The 18040-nt window shown below is 40.5% G+C and overlaps 1 protein-coding gene across 9 annotated transcripts in view; it reads right to left on the reverse strand.

Moving 5' to 3' along the window:
• DLG2 (discs large MAGUK scaffold protein 2) overlaps nt 1-18040 on the reverse strand; it is an 857148-nt gene that overhangs the window by 41780 nt on the left and 797328 nt on the right. For all 9 annotated transcript variants that reach the window (XM_087868197.1, XM_087868200.1, XM_045815593.2 and 6 more), the window contains one exon: nt 17941-18016. In XM_087868197.1, coding sequence (XP_087724323.1) covers nt 17941-18016 — 76 coding nt within the window. The remainder of the gene's footprint in view (nt 1-17940; nt 18017-18040) is intronic.

Consider the following 18040-nt stretch of genomic DNA (forward strand, 5'->3'; position numbering starts at 1 on the left):
TTTTAAATTCTCATGTATTAGATAGAAGACTGCGGAGCAGAATAGTTCGAATAGTTCTGTGGATCAGAAGTTGGTCACACTGCTGATTTCTTCATTTCCTTGTTAATGATTTTTAATTTTTTTCCCTTTCATTTCCTCTTCTCCCTCCCACAGTCCCTCATTTCCCTCCCTTTCTATCCTTCGCTATTTGCTACAACTCAAAGGTTCTTGTCAGTGCCTGGAGGGCTAAGTCTCCACACTGTGGCTGTCAGCATATAACTGGCCTCAGTAGGAACAGTAGTGAGCACAGGCAGGAAAAGCTCTAGGACTCATAGATGGGAGTCCAACCAGCTGACTGACATTAGACAAGAAGAATGCCTTTCAGAAGCCACAAAAGCCAGCAAACATCTACAGGGAGTCAAGAATCAGACTGAGCAGAAAGAGACCTGGTTTTCCAGTGTGTCTTGGGCAAGTCACCTCACATCTCTGGGTGTTTCTCCATCTGTAAAACAGACCACCCAAACCCTGAGGTTTCTTTTATTTCTACCACTCATAAATTCTGAAACCTCATTCAACATCAAGTTAAATGAATTCTTTTTTTTCCCTTTCTATTTTAGCATTCTCTAAATGCATTGATAATTGAGAGAGTTCTCTTATTCTTATATTTTTTCCTCCAAAATCGGGAGTTTGACAAAATAGCTGATAAAATCCTAACCTGAACAAAATCCCATATTAGTTATCCTCAATGAACTTTAATTGAGCACCCACGAGGTTAGGCTTATTCTGGCTGTTTCAGTCCTCTCCTTTCTCACCACCCAGAGTCATCCAGTTTGGGACTTAAGACTCCTTTAATTGCCTTATTTATGTTAGTTTTATGTTTCATCTTCAGCCTAACTCTCGTAAGGAATACGACCTTGTCTTAAAGTTTTCTTTTGTACTTCCGACAGTGCCCCAGAACGATGCATGGAGCAAAGCTGGTAACAGGGACTTGGTAATCATAATAACATTTTAAAAAATTCTATCTTTACTTTTTAAAGTAATCTCTACACCCGATCAATGTGGGGCTCGAACTCATAACCCTGAGATCAAGAGCTGCATGCTCTACCGACTGAGCCAGCCAGGAATCCCATAATAGCATTTTTTAAAACTAACATTTTTTAAATGCTAACCTACATAGCAGGTGCTTTTATAAGTGACTTACATGGACTCCCATTCTAAGTGTTTTCCAAATATCATCAGCTTCTATTTAGTGGCTTGAAATTGTGTCCACACTTTATACATAAGGAAATTGAAGTATAGAGCGGTTGATCACTTGCTCCAGGATTTACACAGCTATGATTCATGAGCCGAGTTTCATTCCCAAGTAGTTAGCTCCAGAGTTGAGCCCTCAACCACTATGCAATACTTACTGCCTTTCTTGTGACTGTTTGCAAAGATTCCAAGTATTTTTTGCACTCTACTTTTGGCATATAGCCCCAGTAACCATTGCTGAGAACTTCTGCCAGCAAATGACTTTCCATGGAATTTTTTACTTTATTTCTGTAACATAATCTCTGTTGCTTTATTCTTTTCAAATAAGTCAAGCGATGAGATTTCCATGACGGCTCCATGAGGGGCTATGAGAGTAGTGAATGCCGTGTAGTAGTATGAAGTACTAGGTTCACTTTCAGGAAGCACATCACTCCTCAGTTTCATTTCTTCATTCTCAGGAATGCCAGTTCTTCTGCAACTTCCCCAAGGGTTCCTCTCCTCTTTACTGGCTGGTCTTACAGACGCACACTGAAGGTGATGTGATCCCACGAGGCCAGCAGGGAAGCTATAAACTGATTTACCCTACCCGGGTGAGGAGAAGACCCTTACTCAAATCCATACATTGATTTATACCAATAGAAAGTAACAAAACATTGGGGTGCCTGGGTGAATCAGCCGGTTGGATGTCTGACTCTTGATTTCAGCTCAGCTCATGATCTCAGGATTGTGGGATTGAGCCCTGCATTGGGCTCCCCACTCAGCAGAGAGTCTGCTTGAGATTCTCTCTCTCCCTCTCCCTCCGCCCCTCACCCCTGTGCATGTGCATGCATGCTCTTTCTCTCAAATAAATAAATAGATAGATGAACAAACAAACAAAATCTTAAAAAGAAAGTAACAAAATATTGTCTTTCCCCTTGTTTTCATTACTGTCTGTAAGAGCACTTCTGAAGTTACTCATGTCTCATGGACCTTCTGACAGAATGCTCTCCTAACTACTCCAGGCCCCTCTATTCTATGCAGTTACTTCCATTTATTCATGCACCAAATATATGCTGAGCATATGTATAAGCCAGGCACCGTGCTCGGCACTGGAGGTGTAATAAACTCCAAAGGACCTCACAATTCAGTGACAGAGAGAGATTCTTAAGTTACTAGTACGCTGTGACAGTGTGTGCAAGGTACTAGAGAGGCATGAGGAAGGCAGAATAACTTCTGCTGTGGAGGTGAGCAGGAGGTGAAATGTCAACCAGATATTGAAGGATAGGTCATTGCTCACTAAGTGGAATAGGAAGAAAGAGAGTGAGGTTATTCCATCAGCCAAAGAAGTTAGGCAGAGTTCTTGACTGCTCTCTGATAACCCAAATTGTATCTGTTCTCCAATTTGAATGTAAACTCATTGATAATAGTGGCAAATATTTATTGAGCTCTTTCTCTGAGTCATTGTTAATATATGTCTTATTAACCATTTTGTACTAATAATGTCAATGAATCCTCCCCACAATTCCATCACACACACACACACACACACACACACACACACACACACCTCTGTCTATATTATTACATGTATATAAATGAGAAAACTGAGACAGAGAGAGGGGACATCATTTGCCTAGCTGGTAATTGACAGAACCAGATTCAAACTCAGCTCTCTCAGACTCCAAAACCCAGACTTCACTACTATTTTGTTTTCTGTTTGTCTTTTTCCAGGGCTGAGTACAGAGCAGTTGCCTAAGCAGTGTTGGCAGAGGGAAGAACTGGTCGATAGCTAGGTGTCTGTGGCAGGGGAGCTGTGCTATGTTGTTTTGCAGGCAGGAAGGGAGGGACCAGTGACTTCATTCACAATCTGGTTTGTTCAGATGGAGCCATGTCATGCTACAGGGTGAGGCCAGCAACTCTATCTCCTCCCAGGTATTTATTAAGTGAGGATTATGCACAGGGAAGAGGTAAGAGCCCAGTCTTGGGGTCAGAGAGGCCCAGGGACACTGCTTCTCTGCTAGTCACACTTTTTTTTTTCTTTTTGAGACTCTTCCTTATTAACAAGTTTGATTCAATTCACTGGCCATGTGTGCTTGGGGCTAGGTATTTAATCTTTTGAGGATTATTGTCCTTATCTGTATCATAAATTTAATAATAATGTCTACTTCATGCCATCATCATTATCACCATCATCATCATCATCACCACTGGTAACACATGAGGCTCAGAGAGGTAACTTGCTTTGCTTGTGGGGCTTGTCTAGTGCTGGACAACAGGCAGACATTCAGGCTATGTGTGCTTTGAAAACCAGAGGAGAGACTCCTGGCCCGGCCCCTCCTACCTACCTGAGCTTAGCAAAGTCATTTCCCCTCCCTGAGCATCAGCTTCCTCTCTGTCAGTCAGGGAGATAAATGAATGACCTCAAAGGTCCTTTATGCTGTGAAGATGTTTCCTCCTCCCTCTGACCATTCCACCCTTTCCTTCCCTCCTTTAGCTGGACTCTTCCAGCTTTACCCTCTTGGATGATGACTCAGCTTTGGGAGCTGACAGTTTACTCTCGGTCTCCCACGATCTAATGTCAACGGCGGACCCAGAGCACAAGACGTCACTTGCAGCATTCATGTCTCAGGAGGAATTACAGGCAAACTAATATGTAAAGCACAGTAATAAATAGTATTCTTTCTAAAGTTGTGCCTGGTTGAATAATATTCACCCCTTGCTTGCTTCTGGAAGGAGGGATGACTCACAAATGAAGGCAAATCCATTACAGTTGAAACTGCTGGGCCCTCAGCCAATAGCCCCATTTTAGCAGGTCACAGGGGTTAGAACTTTCACCGTGAGTTCAGTGGTGAGGCAGGTGAGGGAGAGGTGTTTCTGTCTGGGATACTATTGTTCAGCCCATGCTGAGCCTTCTGTCTACACATTTCCTTTGAGGAGCACTTCAAATGCTACGCTAGTGGACTGTGTTTTCTAAGTCAAGTACAGCTCATGAGGAGAGGATATCTTAGTTCTAATGTGAGAGATATGAGTAGCCCAAAGATTTTTCAATAGTTCTTTTTTTGGAGAAAGAAAAGTTGAACATTGCTTGCCAAACTTCAAATACAAGCTGATAAAAGTGCAGATTTTCACTTGGCGGGGATCTGAACTCCTCTAGGATTATAGAGTGTGCAGATAAAAACCATGAAAACACACACATACACCTCAAGGGAGTAAAAACACCTTCAAAACCCCCAACACTTCTGTTTAAGAACACCCTATTCCTCTCCTTCCCTCCCTTTCTCTTACACACACACACACACACACACACACACACACACACACACACACCCTTCCTATTCACGTTGGCTGACACAGCCAAGCAGGTTCATTGTTATTTCTGTAGGAGACACCAGGGATCTCAGGGGGAGTCTGTCACTGTAACTGATGGTTACTTTAAAGCTGAAGAGAATGCTTCTTGTGGGAGGGAGGATTTTTTTTCCCTCAGCATCCACCAGAAACTTTGTAATCATCCTTGATTCCTTACTTGTGAATTTCTGTCACTTTTTCTTCATTCTTCCTCCCACTGTCCTGGTTCAAGAAGAATTTTTTGCAGCTTGTTTGCACATACCATTCACATAACAATTGTGTTCTGCTTGTGAGAAAATGTATTTGCATCACATACAACAGTGCCAGGAAATAGCATCTAATAACATTATTACCCCTTATCCACTCTCATTGCAGGGGATGAAGAATGCAAATCCTAGTAGGAGATACTACATTTGACAGCAATATCCATTACTTGAAGACTCCAAAGAAGTGGGATACTAATACCTCCTCCATCAGGGGCTATTGTAGTGCTGAATGCAACCGTGCACGTATGGGCTTAGCCATGGTAAGTGTTCAATAAATGGTAAGTATTTTTTGTTCTATAAGCATTTATTGTTTTTGCCAAACACTATATTCAGGGCTCCAAAGGCAAAAGTGTCTGGTGCAAAGTGGGAAAAGGGACCCCCTCTGGGAAAAGGAATTGCAAAAGCTCACCTTCTCAGGTTGGCTCTTGCTGAATTGTATGTGGGATGAATTTTGCCCTCCAGGTGTGTCCCCTCTGCAGCAATATGGCTCAAATAAACATTGGGGACACAAAATGTGGGGCTCACAGTTTAAGCAAATCATTACCACAAAGTGTTATAATTGCTACGACGAAGGTGTATATAACAGGGCACTGAGGAGAGCCCAGCGAGGGCCACTGGGAAGCTGGAGAAGGCCCAGGGGCACCATTTTCAATGGGGTTTAAAGAACGAGTAGGAGACTGCCCATGGAGCTAGAATAGCAAAGCTCCGTTTGGGCAGAGGAAAGGCCTGCCCAACAGGGGGCGCAAAGCCACCTCTTTTCCACTCCACTCTTCCCCAGTCCTGCGAACTTCTCTGGATGGAGTGTAGGATTTAGGGGTGAAGGGGGTTCAGACAAACTGTGGGAAGATACTTGGGAGGTAGCTCTGGCCTGCACTGTGGACCCCTCAGTTACATGTGGTACTACTGAATGATTACTTCTATTCAAGAAGTAATCAAGCAATGCATGATCAGTATAAATTTTTGTACAGAAATCAGATGTAGAGTTCAGAACCATTTTTTATCACTGAATCAGCAACTTCAAGTACTTGGATTATAAATTTTAAAGAAGGAGAATTTTGCAGCTGACAGAGAAGCTGCAAAATCTACTCATCAAAGTGTTATGCATTTTCATCACAGGGAAGATCCTACTATTAAATGAAAAAAAAAAGCAAGCTTATTCCTTGGATCTCTCAGCCCACAGTAGATTAAAAATAGCATAATTCATTTTGGATGGGGGCTAGACAGTGGTGCTGCTCCAGGCTCATCTCTGCAGACTTTGCCAGGAGAGTACAGCTGAGCACTGCACGGTGAGGCAGGCAAGGAAAACTGTGGAGATTGGATTCAGTTCCAGAGGGCATCTGTAGTGTGGTAACTGAGCTCCTTGTTCATTAAGCAACTCCTAAGGGGTCCGAGCTGGTGGGGTGGGGGAGGGAAGGCGAGGAGTGAGTGCCAGCCTGGGACCTCCGCATTGGTTTTGCAGGGGACATCCCGGAGGCAAACAGCGGTGTGAAAATGGAGTCTTCACCTAACACCAAGCCCGTACAATTCAAAAGAAACTTCCACATCGCAGGCGCTACCAGGTTTACATAGCAGGTGAAGATTTAGTATTACTGAAGCATCACCAATTACGTTAGCACTGTGATTTTGAATTTTGTTGCTGTAATATAGAAATACTAAATATATATGGCATTTAATTTGTAAATTTATTTTAACATGATAGATGATAAGAGCTATAAGCATATGGTATTTGTACTTAATTTTGTTTCTATATATTTAGAAAGTATCATCATAAAAAGATTTAGTCAACATTAGGGGAGACCAGAAGGATTATTTTCTTTAAGATTTACTTATTTATTTTTAGAGCGAGAGTACAGGGGGAAGGACAGAGGGAGAGAATCTCAAGCAGACTCCCCACTGAGTGTAGAGTCTGACACCAGGCTCGATCTCACGACCCTAGATCCTGACCCTGAGATCATGACCTGAGCCAAAATCAAGAGTCGGATGCTTAACTGACTGAGCCACTCAGGCAGTCCTGGATTATTTTCTTTAAAAGAGGCTCCTATGTAGTCCTCACCTAATAGGATTGTTTTGAGGAATAAATGAGAAAAGTCCTTATAGTGTATTTAGCAAAATGCCTGGCTTATAAATACCTTCAGTAAATGATAGTTACATTGTTTTCACATTTTAGAAATAGTGATCAAAGTCAAATCCTGTATGTACCAAATGTGCACTTTGTCCTTTACTGAGAAGGGGGTAAACAACAGAAGTTTAGTCAGCTCTTGGGGATCACTTGGGGGAAAGGAGAGCTCTTTACTTTTAATAAAACAATGGTCCCATTTAGTAGCAATCATAAATTGGTGTATTTGTTTTCTTTTTTTTTTTTTGAAGTTTTTTACTTACGTATTCTCTCCACCTAGTGTGGGGCTTGAACTCACGACCCCAACATCAGGAGTCACATGCTCTTCCCACTGAGCCAGTCAGCATATTTATCCAAATCTTTCCCAGACCATTCAATGTTTGCCAAGAGCAAGGGCAAAGGCTCATGTTTCTTTGTTTTTCTCCTGTCCCTAGCATAATGGTGGTCATGAAAGACAGCTTGCAGACCTTTGCTGAATAAACGAAATGGTATTCATGTACCTCCAAGGGACAGCCCATGTCTATGTAACTGTGGACAGGCCACTCATGTCTCCCGCCCCTGCCTCCTCATCAGTGACGTGGATAATGTACCAAAGTGCTGTGCAAATATGAGGACAGATTAACTAATATTCATGAAGAATTTCTCAATCCCCAATGAGTCTTAGCTAATGTTGATCTATCACAACTCACTTTCTGCTTTTAACCTGGAAATCAGTCTAAAATTGGTTTCATTTTTTAAAAAATTTCTTTTAGCAACAGTTTTACTGATTCTGCCCTGGGTGGGTTTCCAGTTCAGTTCAGTGGTTAATTTAGTATCCTGCACAAACTGGTGCTGGTTTCTAACAACAGGTGTATGTATGCACTAGAAGGGAGGCTCTGGGACGACAGAGGTCGGGCCTTATTCATCCACGTCCCTACTCCGTAGCCAGAGGAGCATCCCATACACGGGGGAAACTCAAAATCTATTCATTGCAGTGAAAGGAGAATAACACTCAGATCAAGAGAACCTTCCTTTAAAGGCAGTAATAGATCGTTCAGTTCTCTAAGCTGCAGCAGAATCCATGTGGGCTGTACCTTCTAATTTACATAACTTTTCTCTCAATACGTCACCTTCTTTATTCTCACATTATTTAATTTAATAATTATTGATTGAATGCCATGAACTATTTTAGGCCCTAAATAAGTCACATTCCCTGCCTTTAAGGAACTTGCAGTCTACTCTCCAGATTTTATTATTACAGCTGAAACATCAGAGTGTCAGAAAGAGAAGCTACTGGCTCCAAATTACATCGTTAGAAAAGCTAAATACAGGATCCAGGACAGTTACATTTCAGAGTCTACTTTTTTTCCCCCTAATGAAAGGGTAAAGTACTTAGGTATTTTTAATGAATATTAGGAACACAGCAGAAGCTGCTGTTGAAATGTTTCCGATATTACATGATCTGTCATTAAAAAACAATTTACTGACACGTAAACAGTGCACAGTTGAAAAGAGGCAAGATATACATACTATCTTTGCTTGCTAAGAGTCTAATCACCATAGTGAGGCAGTCAGATGACTGGGTAGTCACTCCTGCATCTTTATCTTTCGGTATTGATGTTTTAGCTTTCGGTGAGTTAAAAACTTCCGCAAAATGAAATACGGACAACCTAAGGTGCCACTCTGGGCCTTTTGCCTTAAAGAGTCAGGTTAAAGGAAGCTCTGTAGTGAAGTGGAATGGATTCATGATTAACTTTAAAGTAGAAATGGGTTTGAGCCAAATTCTCTGAATAATACTTAACATTCTGAATTAATAGCGGGAAGAAAATTTAACAAAAGCTTAGCGTTCTCATCTGGTGAAACTATACTTGATATTTATATAACCACAGATTATACATCTCCTATTTATATTACTTTAGCCCTAGTAGCATCACTAATTGAGTAGATAGAATTAGCTATGCTAATAACATCTAGAATGAGTTCATACATAAAAATGCCTTAAAGAATCAATTACTCTAGTTTGCTCATGCAATATGACATCACGCAGGGCCCAGCTCTGCCACTTACTAGCTCGACGAACTTGTAGACTTCAGTTTTCTCATTGTAAAAGGAGCGTATTAAGAATACATACCTCACAGGATTTTTGTAAAAAACAAATGAGCAATGCCTACTTAAAAAAAAAAAAAAAAACAACCCTTAGACAATAAAGCAACCTACAGATGTTCAGAATAACTGGTGTACTGAATGAAATGCAGGGATTCTAGAATTTCCCATGGTAGCTACACAATATGGCAGAAAACTCAGAAATACTCCTGACTCACAGCAGTGGCAGGGGCAGGAGTTGGGGACTGAGTGAGATCAGTCCTGCTGCCACCTCCCCCTGCTTAACCTCAAGGTCAGCAAGCACAGAGTCAAAAGCTTACCCATTATGCAGATGGGTGTAGGGCAAAGTTGCAGGCAACTCTCCCTTCCTCTCATCCGTGCAAAAGGGGAGTTAGAATCTAAGGAATAGAGTACTTTGAGGAGGTTGGTCATTCTAGCCTTATACAGGGGATGAGTTTGAGATAGGTGCATGTGTGGGTAGTGGTGGGGGGTGGTAGGCAGGGGGAGGAGATAGACTAATATTTCTAGGTACTTTATACATATTATCTGTTTTAATACAATCTCTAGTTTTACACATGAGGTAATTGAAGCTTAGACGTGTTATGGTAAATCTGGCAGAAGTTGGTCAGTCTATCTGATATCAAATCTTTCGGCTATGCTTATGTCCCTCAAATTTCAGCAAGCCTAAAGAAACCCTTGGGGAGCTTGTTGAAATGCAGCTTTCCTATCCCCCTCCCCAGAGGTTCTGATTCCAAAGGACTGAGGTTGAGCCTGGGCACATTCATTTTCAATAAGAGTCTTAGCTAATGTTGATGTCAGTGGTCCAAGTGACACACTTTTTTTTTTCTTCTGCTAAATATTTTCTGGTCTCTTCTTTCCTCTCCATAGGTACTCTATGGACCTGGGATGGCCTTCTTTGTGTCTCACCTGCATTATCAAAATGGACTCCTGCTTTCTAGGGTTGCCTTCTTTTGGAAATTGATTCTACACAGCCGCAGGGTGATCTGTGAAAACTTTAATCTAACTTCTGTTAAAATCCTCAACTGTAGACCCCTCTGAGAACCATCTTCAGAGAAACTACAAGTACTTCTTTATAGAGAACGATGTATGTGCTCCTCACATGGTTCTCAAGGGACACGGGAGCTCAAGGTTTGGACAAATGTGATTATCACGTTCAAAAAAAAAAATAGGATGAGTTAGCAGCTCTCCCCAGGATGGGCTAGGGACACTGAAGAATTCTCTGGACACAGCCATGTTTTTGTTCTTTATATAAAAAATGCTAATATGGTTAAAACCACACTGTATGCAGGATGGGGAAAGAATCAGAGGAGAAATCTGAGAGCTGGAAGACCAATAAGGAATCTGTTAGATGTTCTAGAGTAAGGAAGTGAAAATAAGCAACCTGAGGAGGTGCCTTTTCTGGGTGGATGAACTCTGAGGAGAAATGCTGCTTTCATGGAGTGGGGCAGTATGGTGCTCCTTCCACTCCACTCCCCTAAATCTCTGACTTACTCTTGGACATTTGAGCTCTTCACGGGGCTCCAGTCATCCGAAGACTAGCGCTATCAAGGAGGTTTCTTCTGAGGGTGGTAATGACCTTTCCCTTGGAACTCAAATGTCACTTTGAAGTTGTTACGAAAGCAATCCTTGTAACTCACCCCGGTGAAGCAAACATAATTCCTACTTGCTAACAAAGCACTCACTGTCAAGTCACTTTTTTGATAAATGATACAATGGCAGGCTCTGCTGCTAAGTCTGTGTCCCAGAAAAATGATTCTCAGTGTCTTTATCTGTACATGACATAGTAGGAATCAATGGTCATATGGAAACTTCCAAGAATATATGAAGCAGAATGGAGATTTCTCAGTGCTAGCTCCAGTTTGATTCAGGGAGGCTGCCATGATCCTATCACCATAGCTCCGTCTCTGTCCCATGCCCTCTCTCACGGTCAATATCCCCTCTTAAAGGAAGCTCAAGGCTTGGGAAAATAAAACAGAATAATATTAGGAACCACTAGGTCAGATATCCAGGATGACAGTCCTCTCTCAGATCTCTTTAGTAATCGTTTCCTATTTTTCTTTTCTTTTGCCATTGTTTTAAGTTCAGATTTTCAAAATCTCACATCCAGAACGCTGTGATAGCTTTCTCAAACATTTCCCAATCAGTCTTTCTCACAGTTACCAGATTGATCTCTTGGAAATCTACTTCCGATCATTCGCTTTCCTTTCCTCCAAGAAGGGAGGATTGAGCAGACAGAATGTTTCTGGTGGACACCATGCAAGGTACTAGCGGCACAGATGAGTAAGTCTGGACCTTTGCCAGGGAGTGACATTTGGGCAGCAACACAAGTACATTCAGCGCGCAAGTCCAGGGGAAATCACTAGGTTGGGTTTGGTTGCAACCATTAAAATTCTTCTGTCTACAGGATAAAGTCCAGGTTTCCTAGAAAATTTAAGGCACCAGAACTGATTTGAGTATAACTTTCCACTTCTGAGTCCTTTTATTCCCCTTCATAAATTGTTGCTTGCAATGAATGTAAACAATGTTTTCCCTCCTAAGTATCCTGTATCCTATTCCTATCCCATTGTCTGCCCTCTTACAAATTTTACTAATACTTCAAGGTCCCCCCACTCCACCCTCCAAATTCAAATTCTCCCAGCTTCCAAGCCAAAATCTCCTCCTCTGAACTGCAGAGCAAGTTTCTTGTCCCATTTGTTTAGTATTAATCAGTTGTTCCCTATGGGGACTCCTTCTCTCCCCTAGTATCCCTGCTTCTTCAGGGCAGTGACTACATCTTATTCGGCTTGGTCCACATTGCCTGGCAAACTGCTTGTACTGGCATCTAATAAAGGGTTATTGAATGACTAAATGAACACATTTACCAGGACTTATCCCTCTGGCAGGCCACAATTAGAGGAAGTGTGCAGCTCCACGCTCACTTCAGAGTTCTCACCCAGAAAGATGTACATCATTGAGGAAACCAGCTCTGTCTCTCAGGATTTAAGCTTATGCCCAAGTCAGTTTTTGACAAAGCTAAACCCAATTCAGTATACTTCTTCATTTTTCTTAAAATGCACCAAGTGACATGGTTTTAATAGGAAGAGGGCGTGCTGTAGTAAACAGATTATGGGCTTTGGAATCAGTCAGACATGGGTTCAGATTTCTTTGCCTCTCTAAGCCTTAGTTTCTTTCTTCCTTCCTTCTTTTTTTTTTTTAAAGATTTTATTTATTTATTTATTTATTAGAGGGAGAGAGAGAGAGCAAGGGAATGCACACAAGCAGGCGAGAGTTGCAGAGGGGGAGGGAGAGGCAGGGGCAAAGAATCTCAAGCAGACTCTGTGCTGAGTGCGGGCCCAATGCAGGGCTTGATCTTGATCTCACAATCCCGAGATCACAACCTGAGCTGAAACCAAGAGTCAGAGGCTTAATCGACTGAACCACACAGGCGCCCCAACCTTAGTTTCCTCAAATCTGTAAAAAGGGAACAAATAACTTCCCTTCACATTTTGTTGTGGCTATTAGAGATTATGTGAGCTGAGTTTTTGCAATGAACATTCTTACTACTTCGAAAACATCTATCACCTCGGTTTTGTACCAGCCTGTGACTAAATAGCACTAGTTATTTACTTATAACCTCCTTTACTTTAGAAAGGATTTACAGTGCAAAGGAGGCACTTACACATTGCACACGGTTGGCATTTAGTAAGAATATCGATACTCTCATACTCTTTCAGATGTATCTTTCCCTTCTTTAAATTATAGGGATTTTAAAATAAAATGAAACAAAATTTAGCATAAATCACTAAATATGCATTGAATTTCAATGGAGAACAGCTCGATTGTGAAGATCATACAATTTCCTAAATGTCTCAATAAGTAACAGAATGGTTGATTATGAAATTGATGAAAAAAGTTAAAAGACCAATGAAAGAAATTAAGGGAGTGATTAAGTTTTCACCAGAGGCCAGTTTGAGTGGAGACTCCTTAGGAATTAACTGACATTCTCAGGGAAGCCTGCCTGCATTGGGATCTGGGAAACTGAGATAGTTCTCAAGGAGACCCATCCAAACAGATGGCCGCCTTGAGCTTAGGGGTCTGGGTAGGCTGGAATTATGTGGGTTACTGACACAATTGTCCACTTGCCCTTTGCATGTGTAGACACAAACTTTGTGAAGGCATGTGCAGTGGACAAAAAGCCTGGGCACTTCATTTGTAGCAACTGAGTACTTTCAAACGGAGAGCCTTAGATTTCCTCCTAGATGTTCTCAAAATTCAGTGAGCTTCAAAGCTCAAACCAGGCTTTCCATACAAGCTGCCTGACCTCCCAGACCTTCCTGGTCAGCCCCATTTGCTCCAACCACCACTACACCAACCACACCATCCATCTGGTGTCCCTGGTCTGCTTGGCCTCACTCTAACATGCCTACAGTTTCCAACTTCATGTTCATGCTCTATCCTGTATGTGGCACACTCCTACTCAGACTTCAAGATCTTGGTTGAGTACCACCTTCTTCTGGAAGCTTTCTTTCTCTCTTACCCAAGGCATGATTAGTAACTGTCCTTCTGACTTCCAACAAAATATAGTATGAAGAAATGGACATTCTGCTGTTGAAATGTTCTGAGTACAAACCTGACAACTGTACCTATTAGCTGTGTGATCTTAGGTAAACTAGCTCATCTTCTTGAGGCCCAGTATCCTGACACTTCAGAAAAAGACTGTGAACTCCCTAAATTTATGAGGATCATCAGTGATGCTGTATTGCTAGGCTTTCTTCTATTTCTCTTTGCGAGCTCCTTGAAATGAGAGACCTTGCCTTTTTAATTACTTTGTTATCCCTCCAAGGCAACTAGCACAATGCCCGCTGCTTTATAGCATTCAGTATTTTTAAATCAATGGACAGTTCTGGAAAAATAACTCAAGCACTGATAGGTCAGTTGAAGTCTAAGTTCTTCTATGAAGTGCTTTCTGGCCATTCCTACACCCATTAATTTGAATTCTCATGGTATACATACTTCTAATAAGGCCATTGTCACCACCTGCTTCATCCATACTAACTGATTTTAAGCTTCTCCAGGGCAGCAACCATGGCTTTCCCTTTGAACTCATGTTTCACAATGTGTAAATGCCAGCTGATGATAAAGTCCTTTCAAATATCCCACTCTCTTTCTGATTCCAAGTAGTTTTCTTTCTCAGTGTTTTTTTTGAAAGATTTTATTTATTTATGGGGGGGGGGGCACAAGCAGGGAGAGTGGGAGAGGGAGAGGCAGACTCCCACTGAGCAAGGAGCCCGATGCCAGGCTTGATCCCAGGACCCTGGGATCATAATCTAAGCCAAAGGCAGACACTTAACCAACTGAGCCACCCGGGTGCCCCTTTGTCCTCAGTTTACGTTGAGTTTATCCCTAGGTCCCAGATAGGCTTTTGTAACAATAACTAAGTTCTGTAGTCCATGTCCTTGGGTCAAGGTGAGTGGCTTTTCCTGACCCAACTTCTCAACTCTCCCCACAGTGAGTCTCTCTCTTTCTTCAGCACATTTTCTCTTAATCGTCTTTTATTTTCTACCCTCGGCAAGAGTCTTCTTATTAATGTATTTTTTTCATGGGGATTTGGAAAACTTTAATTTATTATTTCTTAATTCATAGGCTCTTGAAGAATTACTGCTGGAAGGCACCTTAAAAATCATTGAACCTAGGGAACCTCAAACAGAGAACAATTCTCAACATTGTGCTAGGCACGGATAGTTAACCATGGAATTTTTTTTCCTCCTGCTGAGATCATACATGATCTCAGAATCATTTTCAACACAATATTCCATGTAGAAATTATCAGTCCACAAGAAACTATCAATCCATCATCACAATCAATCCATCATATAGGTAGTGAAACTTGCCTGACATCCTTGATGTAGTTCAAAGCTGTTATTTTGCTAATGAGGCCCGAAGAGCAGTGGTGATTTAATAATGAACTCAAACTAGAACCTAAGTTACTTGACCCTCATGACTGTTGGTCCAGGGTTTCCCTTTTCACACAGTCACCCATCCTCCTTCAATAGTCATTCAAGTCCTAGAATTTATATCCTATTTTTTGGCATTACCTAATAGTATTTAACTATATGATTAAAAAGCATAATACACATGTCTTAGCCTTATCAAAAAGACATCTGGGCCCTCACAGATGTTATAAGCTTTGAAGACAAGGGCCTGTTTTACACTTTGTATCTTTCACAAGTTCTAGCCCTGTGTCTGGCACATGGCAGGTATTCAAGAAAAATTTTCTGATACGTTCCATTATGTGTATGAAACAAACAGGGGCTCTATCCTTAAATTCTCACTAAGAATCAGTGAAAAATCCTGCTTCCTTGCTTATAAATAGTATTTATTTGAAAGGACTCCATGCATGATGACACATACCCTCCCTTTTTTTTTTAAGAGGGACACCTTATGTTTAAATAAATTCCCGTTTCACCCGAATGTTTTAGGGGAATGAAATTATTATATCAATGACTGGGCTGCCCCGTGACACTTCTATTTCAAAATACAAGGGGCAGTGTTGTGGTTTGGGGCTCAAAAGTCCTGAGAAATGACAGCCTTTCTTCTTTTTGTTTTTCATGGTGACATCTATTGACCATAATCTGTGGTTCTGTGTGATGCTCACAAGCCAGAATTGTTAGGACAGAAAGATAAAGGCAAGGAGATGAAGAAAAAGCACAGGAAGAGAGAGCGTAGGTAGGGGGCAGCATTTTACAATACAGCAATGAGATACTTGTTTTATTACTTAAAAATAGATTTTAAAAGCTGTACAAGCCACAGCTGACATCATACTTAATGGTGAAAGATTGAATGCTTTCCCCATAAAGTCAGGAACAAGACAAGAATGGCTGCCCTTGCCACTTCTATCCAGTATTGATCTGGAGGCTCTAGCCAGGTCAATCAGGCATGACAAAGAAATAAAGTGTCATCCAGATTGAAAAGGAAGAAGTAAAACTCTCTTTTTATGCATGATGATCTTGTATGTAGGAAGTGCTAGGGAATCTACAAAAAAAATTATCAGAACTAATAAATAGGTTCAGCAAGGTAGGAGGATATGATTGATATAAAAACTATTTACATTCCTATAAACTTGAAATGAACAGAATAAAAATGAAACTGAGAAGATAATTCACATGCAAAAAAAAGAAGACATTGGAATCCTACCTCATATCATATACAAAAAACTAACTTAAAATGGATCAAACACTTAAATGGAAGAGCTAAAACTATAAAATTCTTAGAAGAATATATGGATGTAAATCTTTATGACCTTGGATTAGGTAATGGTTTCTTTTGTATGACACCAAAAACACAAGTAACAAAAGAAAAAATAGGTAGACTGGACTTTATCAAAATTAAAAACTTTTGTGCATCAAAGGACACTAGCAAGAGACTGAAAAGACAACCTACAGAATGATAGAAAATAACTGGAAGGCATACATTTGATAAGATATTAATTTTCAGAATATATAAAGAATTTCTACAATTCAACAATAACAAAAAAGCCCAATTTAAAAATGAGCAAAGGATCTGAATAGACATTTCTCCAAAGAGGGTATAGAAATGGCCAATTAGCACATGAAAAAAATGCTGAACACCAAGAGTCATGAGGGAAATGTCAATTGCAACTACAATGAGATACCACTTCAGACCAAATAAGCAGAAAGACATATAATAACAAGTGTTGGTGAGAATGTGGAGACACTGGAACTCTCATACACTGATGGTGGGAATATAAACAGGTACAATCACCTTGGAAAACAGTCTGGAAGTTCCTCAAAACATTAAACATGGAGTTATCATAAGACCCAGAAATTCTACTCCTAGGTATATACCCAATGTAAGTAAGAACACTTGTCCACACAAAAATATATACACAAATGTTCCCTGCAGCATTATCCATAATAGCCAAAAAGTGGAAAGAACCCAGATATCCATCACCTGGTGAATGGATAAATTAAGTGAGATGTATCTTTACGATGGGATATTATTTGGCAATGAAAAAAAATAAAAGTACTTATATATGCCACACTATCTGTGCATGAGAACATTATGTGAAGTGAAAGGAGCAGTCACAAAAGACCACATAGTATATAATCCCATGTATATAAAATATCCAGAATAGGCAAATCTATAGACAAAATAGATTAGTAGTTGCCTAGGGCTGGGTAGGGTGGAGGTGGGGGTGAGGCTGGGGGGCAATGGGAAGTGATGGCTACAGGGTTTCTTCATGGGGTGATCAAATGTTCTCAAATTGATTATAGGGATGACTGTCTAACTAAATATATTAAAAACCTCTGGATGGCATACTTTAAATTAGTGACTTGTATGGTATGTGAATTTTATCTCATTAAAGCTGTTATTAAAATAGATACATGTGCACATAATACTTTAATTTTGGTGATTAAATTTCACTTGTCAGTTCTCTTCTATGTCTGTCACAACAATCCATGTATTCACTTAGATGACCCACACATGTATTTCCATGACAACTGTCTTAGCTTTATAATATGTAACAGACTACACATATTTGTGAAGAACAGGTAGGTATTTTTTATAAAATCCATCCTTTTCGAACAATTAATTTAAAAGAAAAAATTTAAAAAATGAAAACACTAAACTATCTTTTCTCTTCTTCAGTGTAATCACTACATCACCTTCATCAACACATCATTTCTGTGGACCACTGGCAGGTTTACCCCCAGTATTTAATATATTTACCACAAATCTATTTCATCAGAGAATACATGATTACTTTTAGCAGTACATTTATAACAGTACTCTACTGTCTGGTAGCTCCATAATTTCTTTGTTACTGAAAGCCTAAATGTTAATTATAGTTAAACCCTTGGCAGCCAAGAGAACTTAATATTTCAGTTATTTTGTACCTACCCCTTTTGAATCAATCACTCCAGGTTTCGCATTAAACTTCACTGTCTTCAATCGGGCACGCTCCTTTCTTTCCACCCTAAAGAAAATTGAAAATACAGAG

This window comes from Ursus americanus, chromosome 16 (genome assembly GCF_024610735.1).
Source record: "Ursus americanus isolate L20-20 chromosome 16, mUrsAme1.1.p, whole genome shotgun sequence".
Classification (NCBI taxonomy): Eukaryota; Metazoa; Chordata; class Mammalia; order Carnivora; family Ursidae; genus Ursus; species Ursus americanus.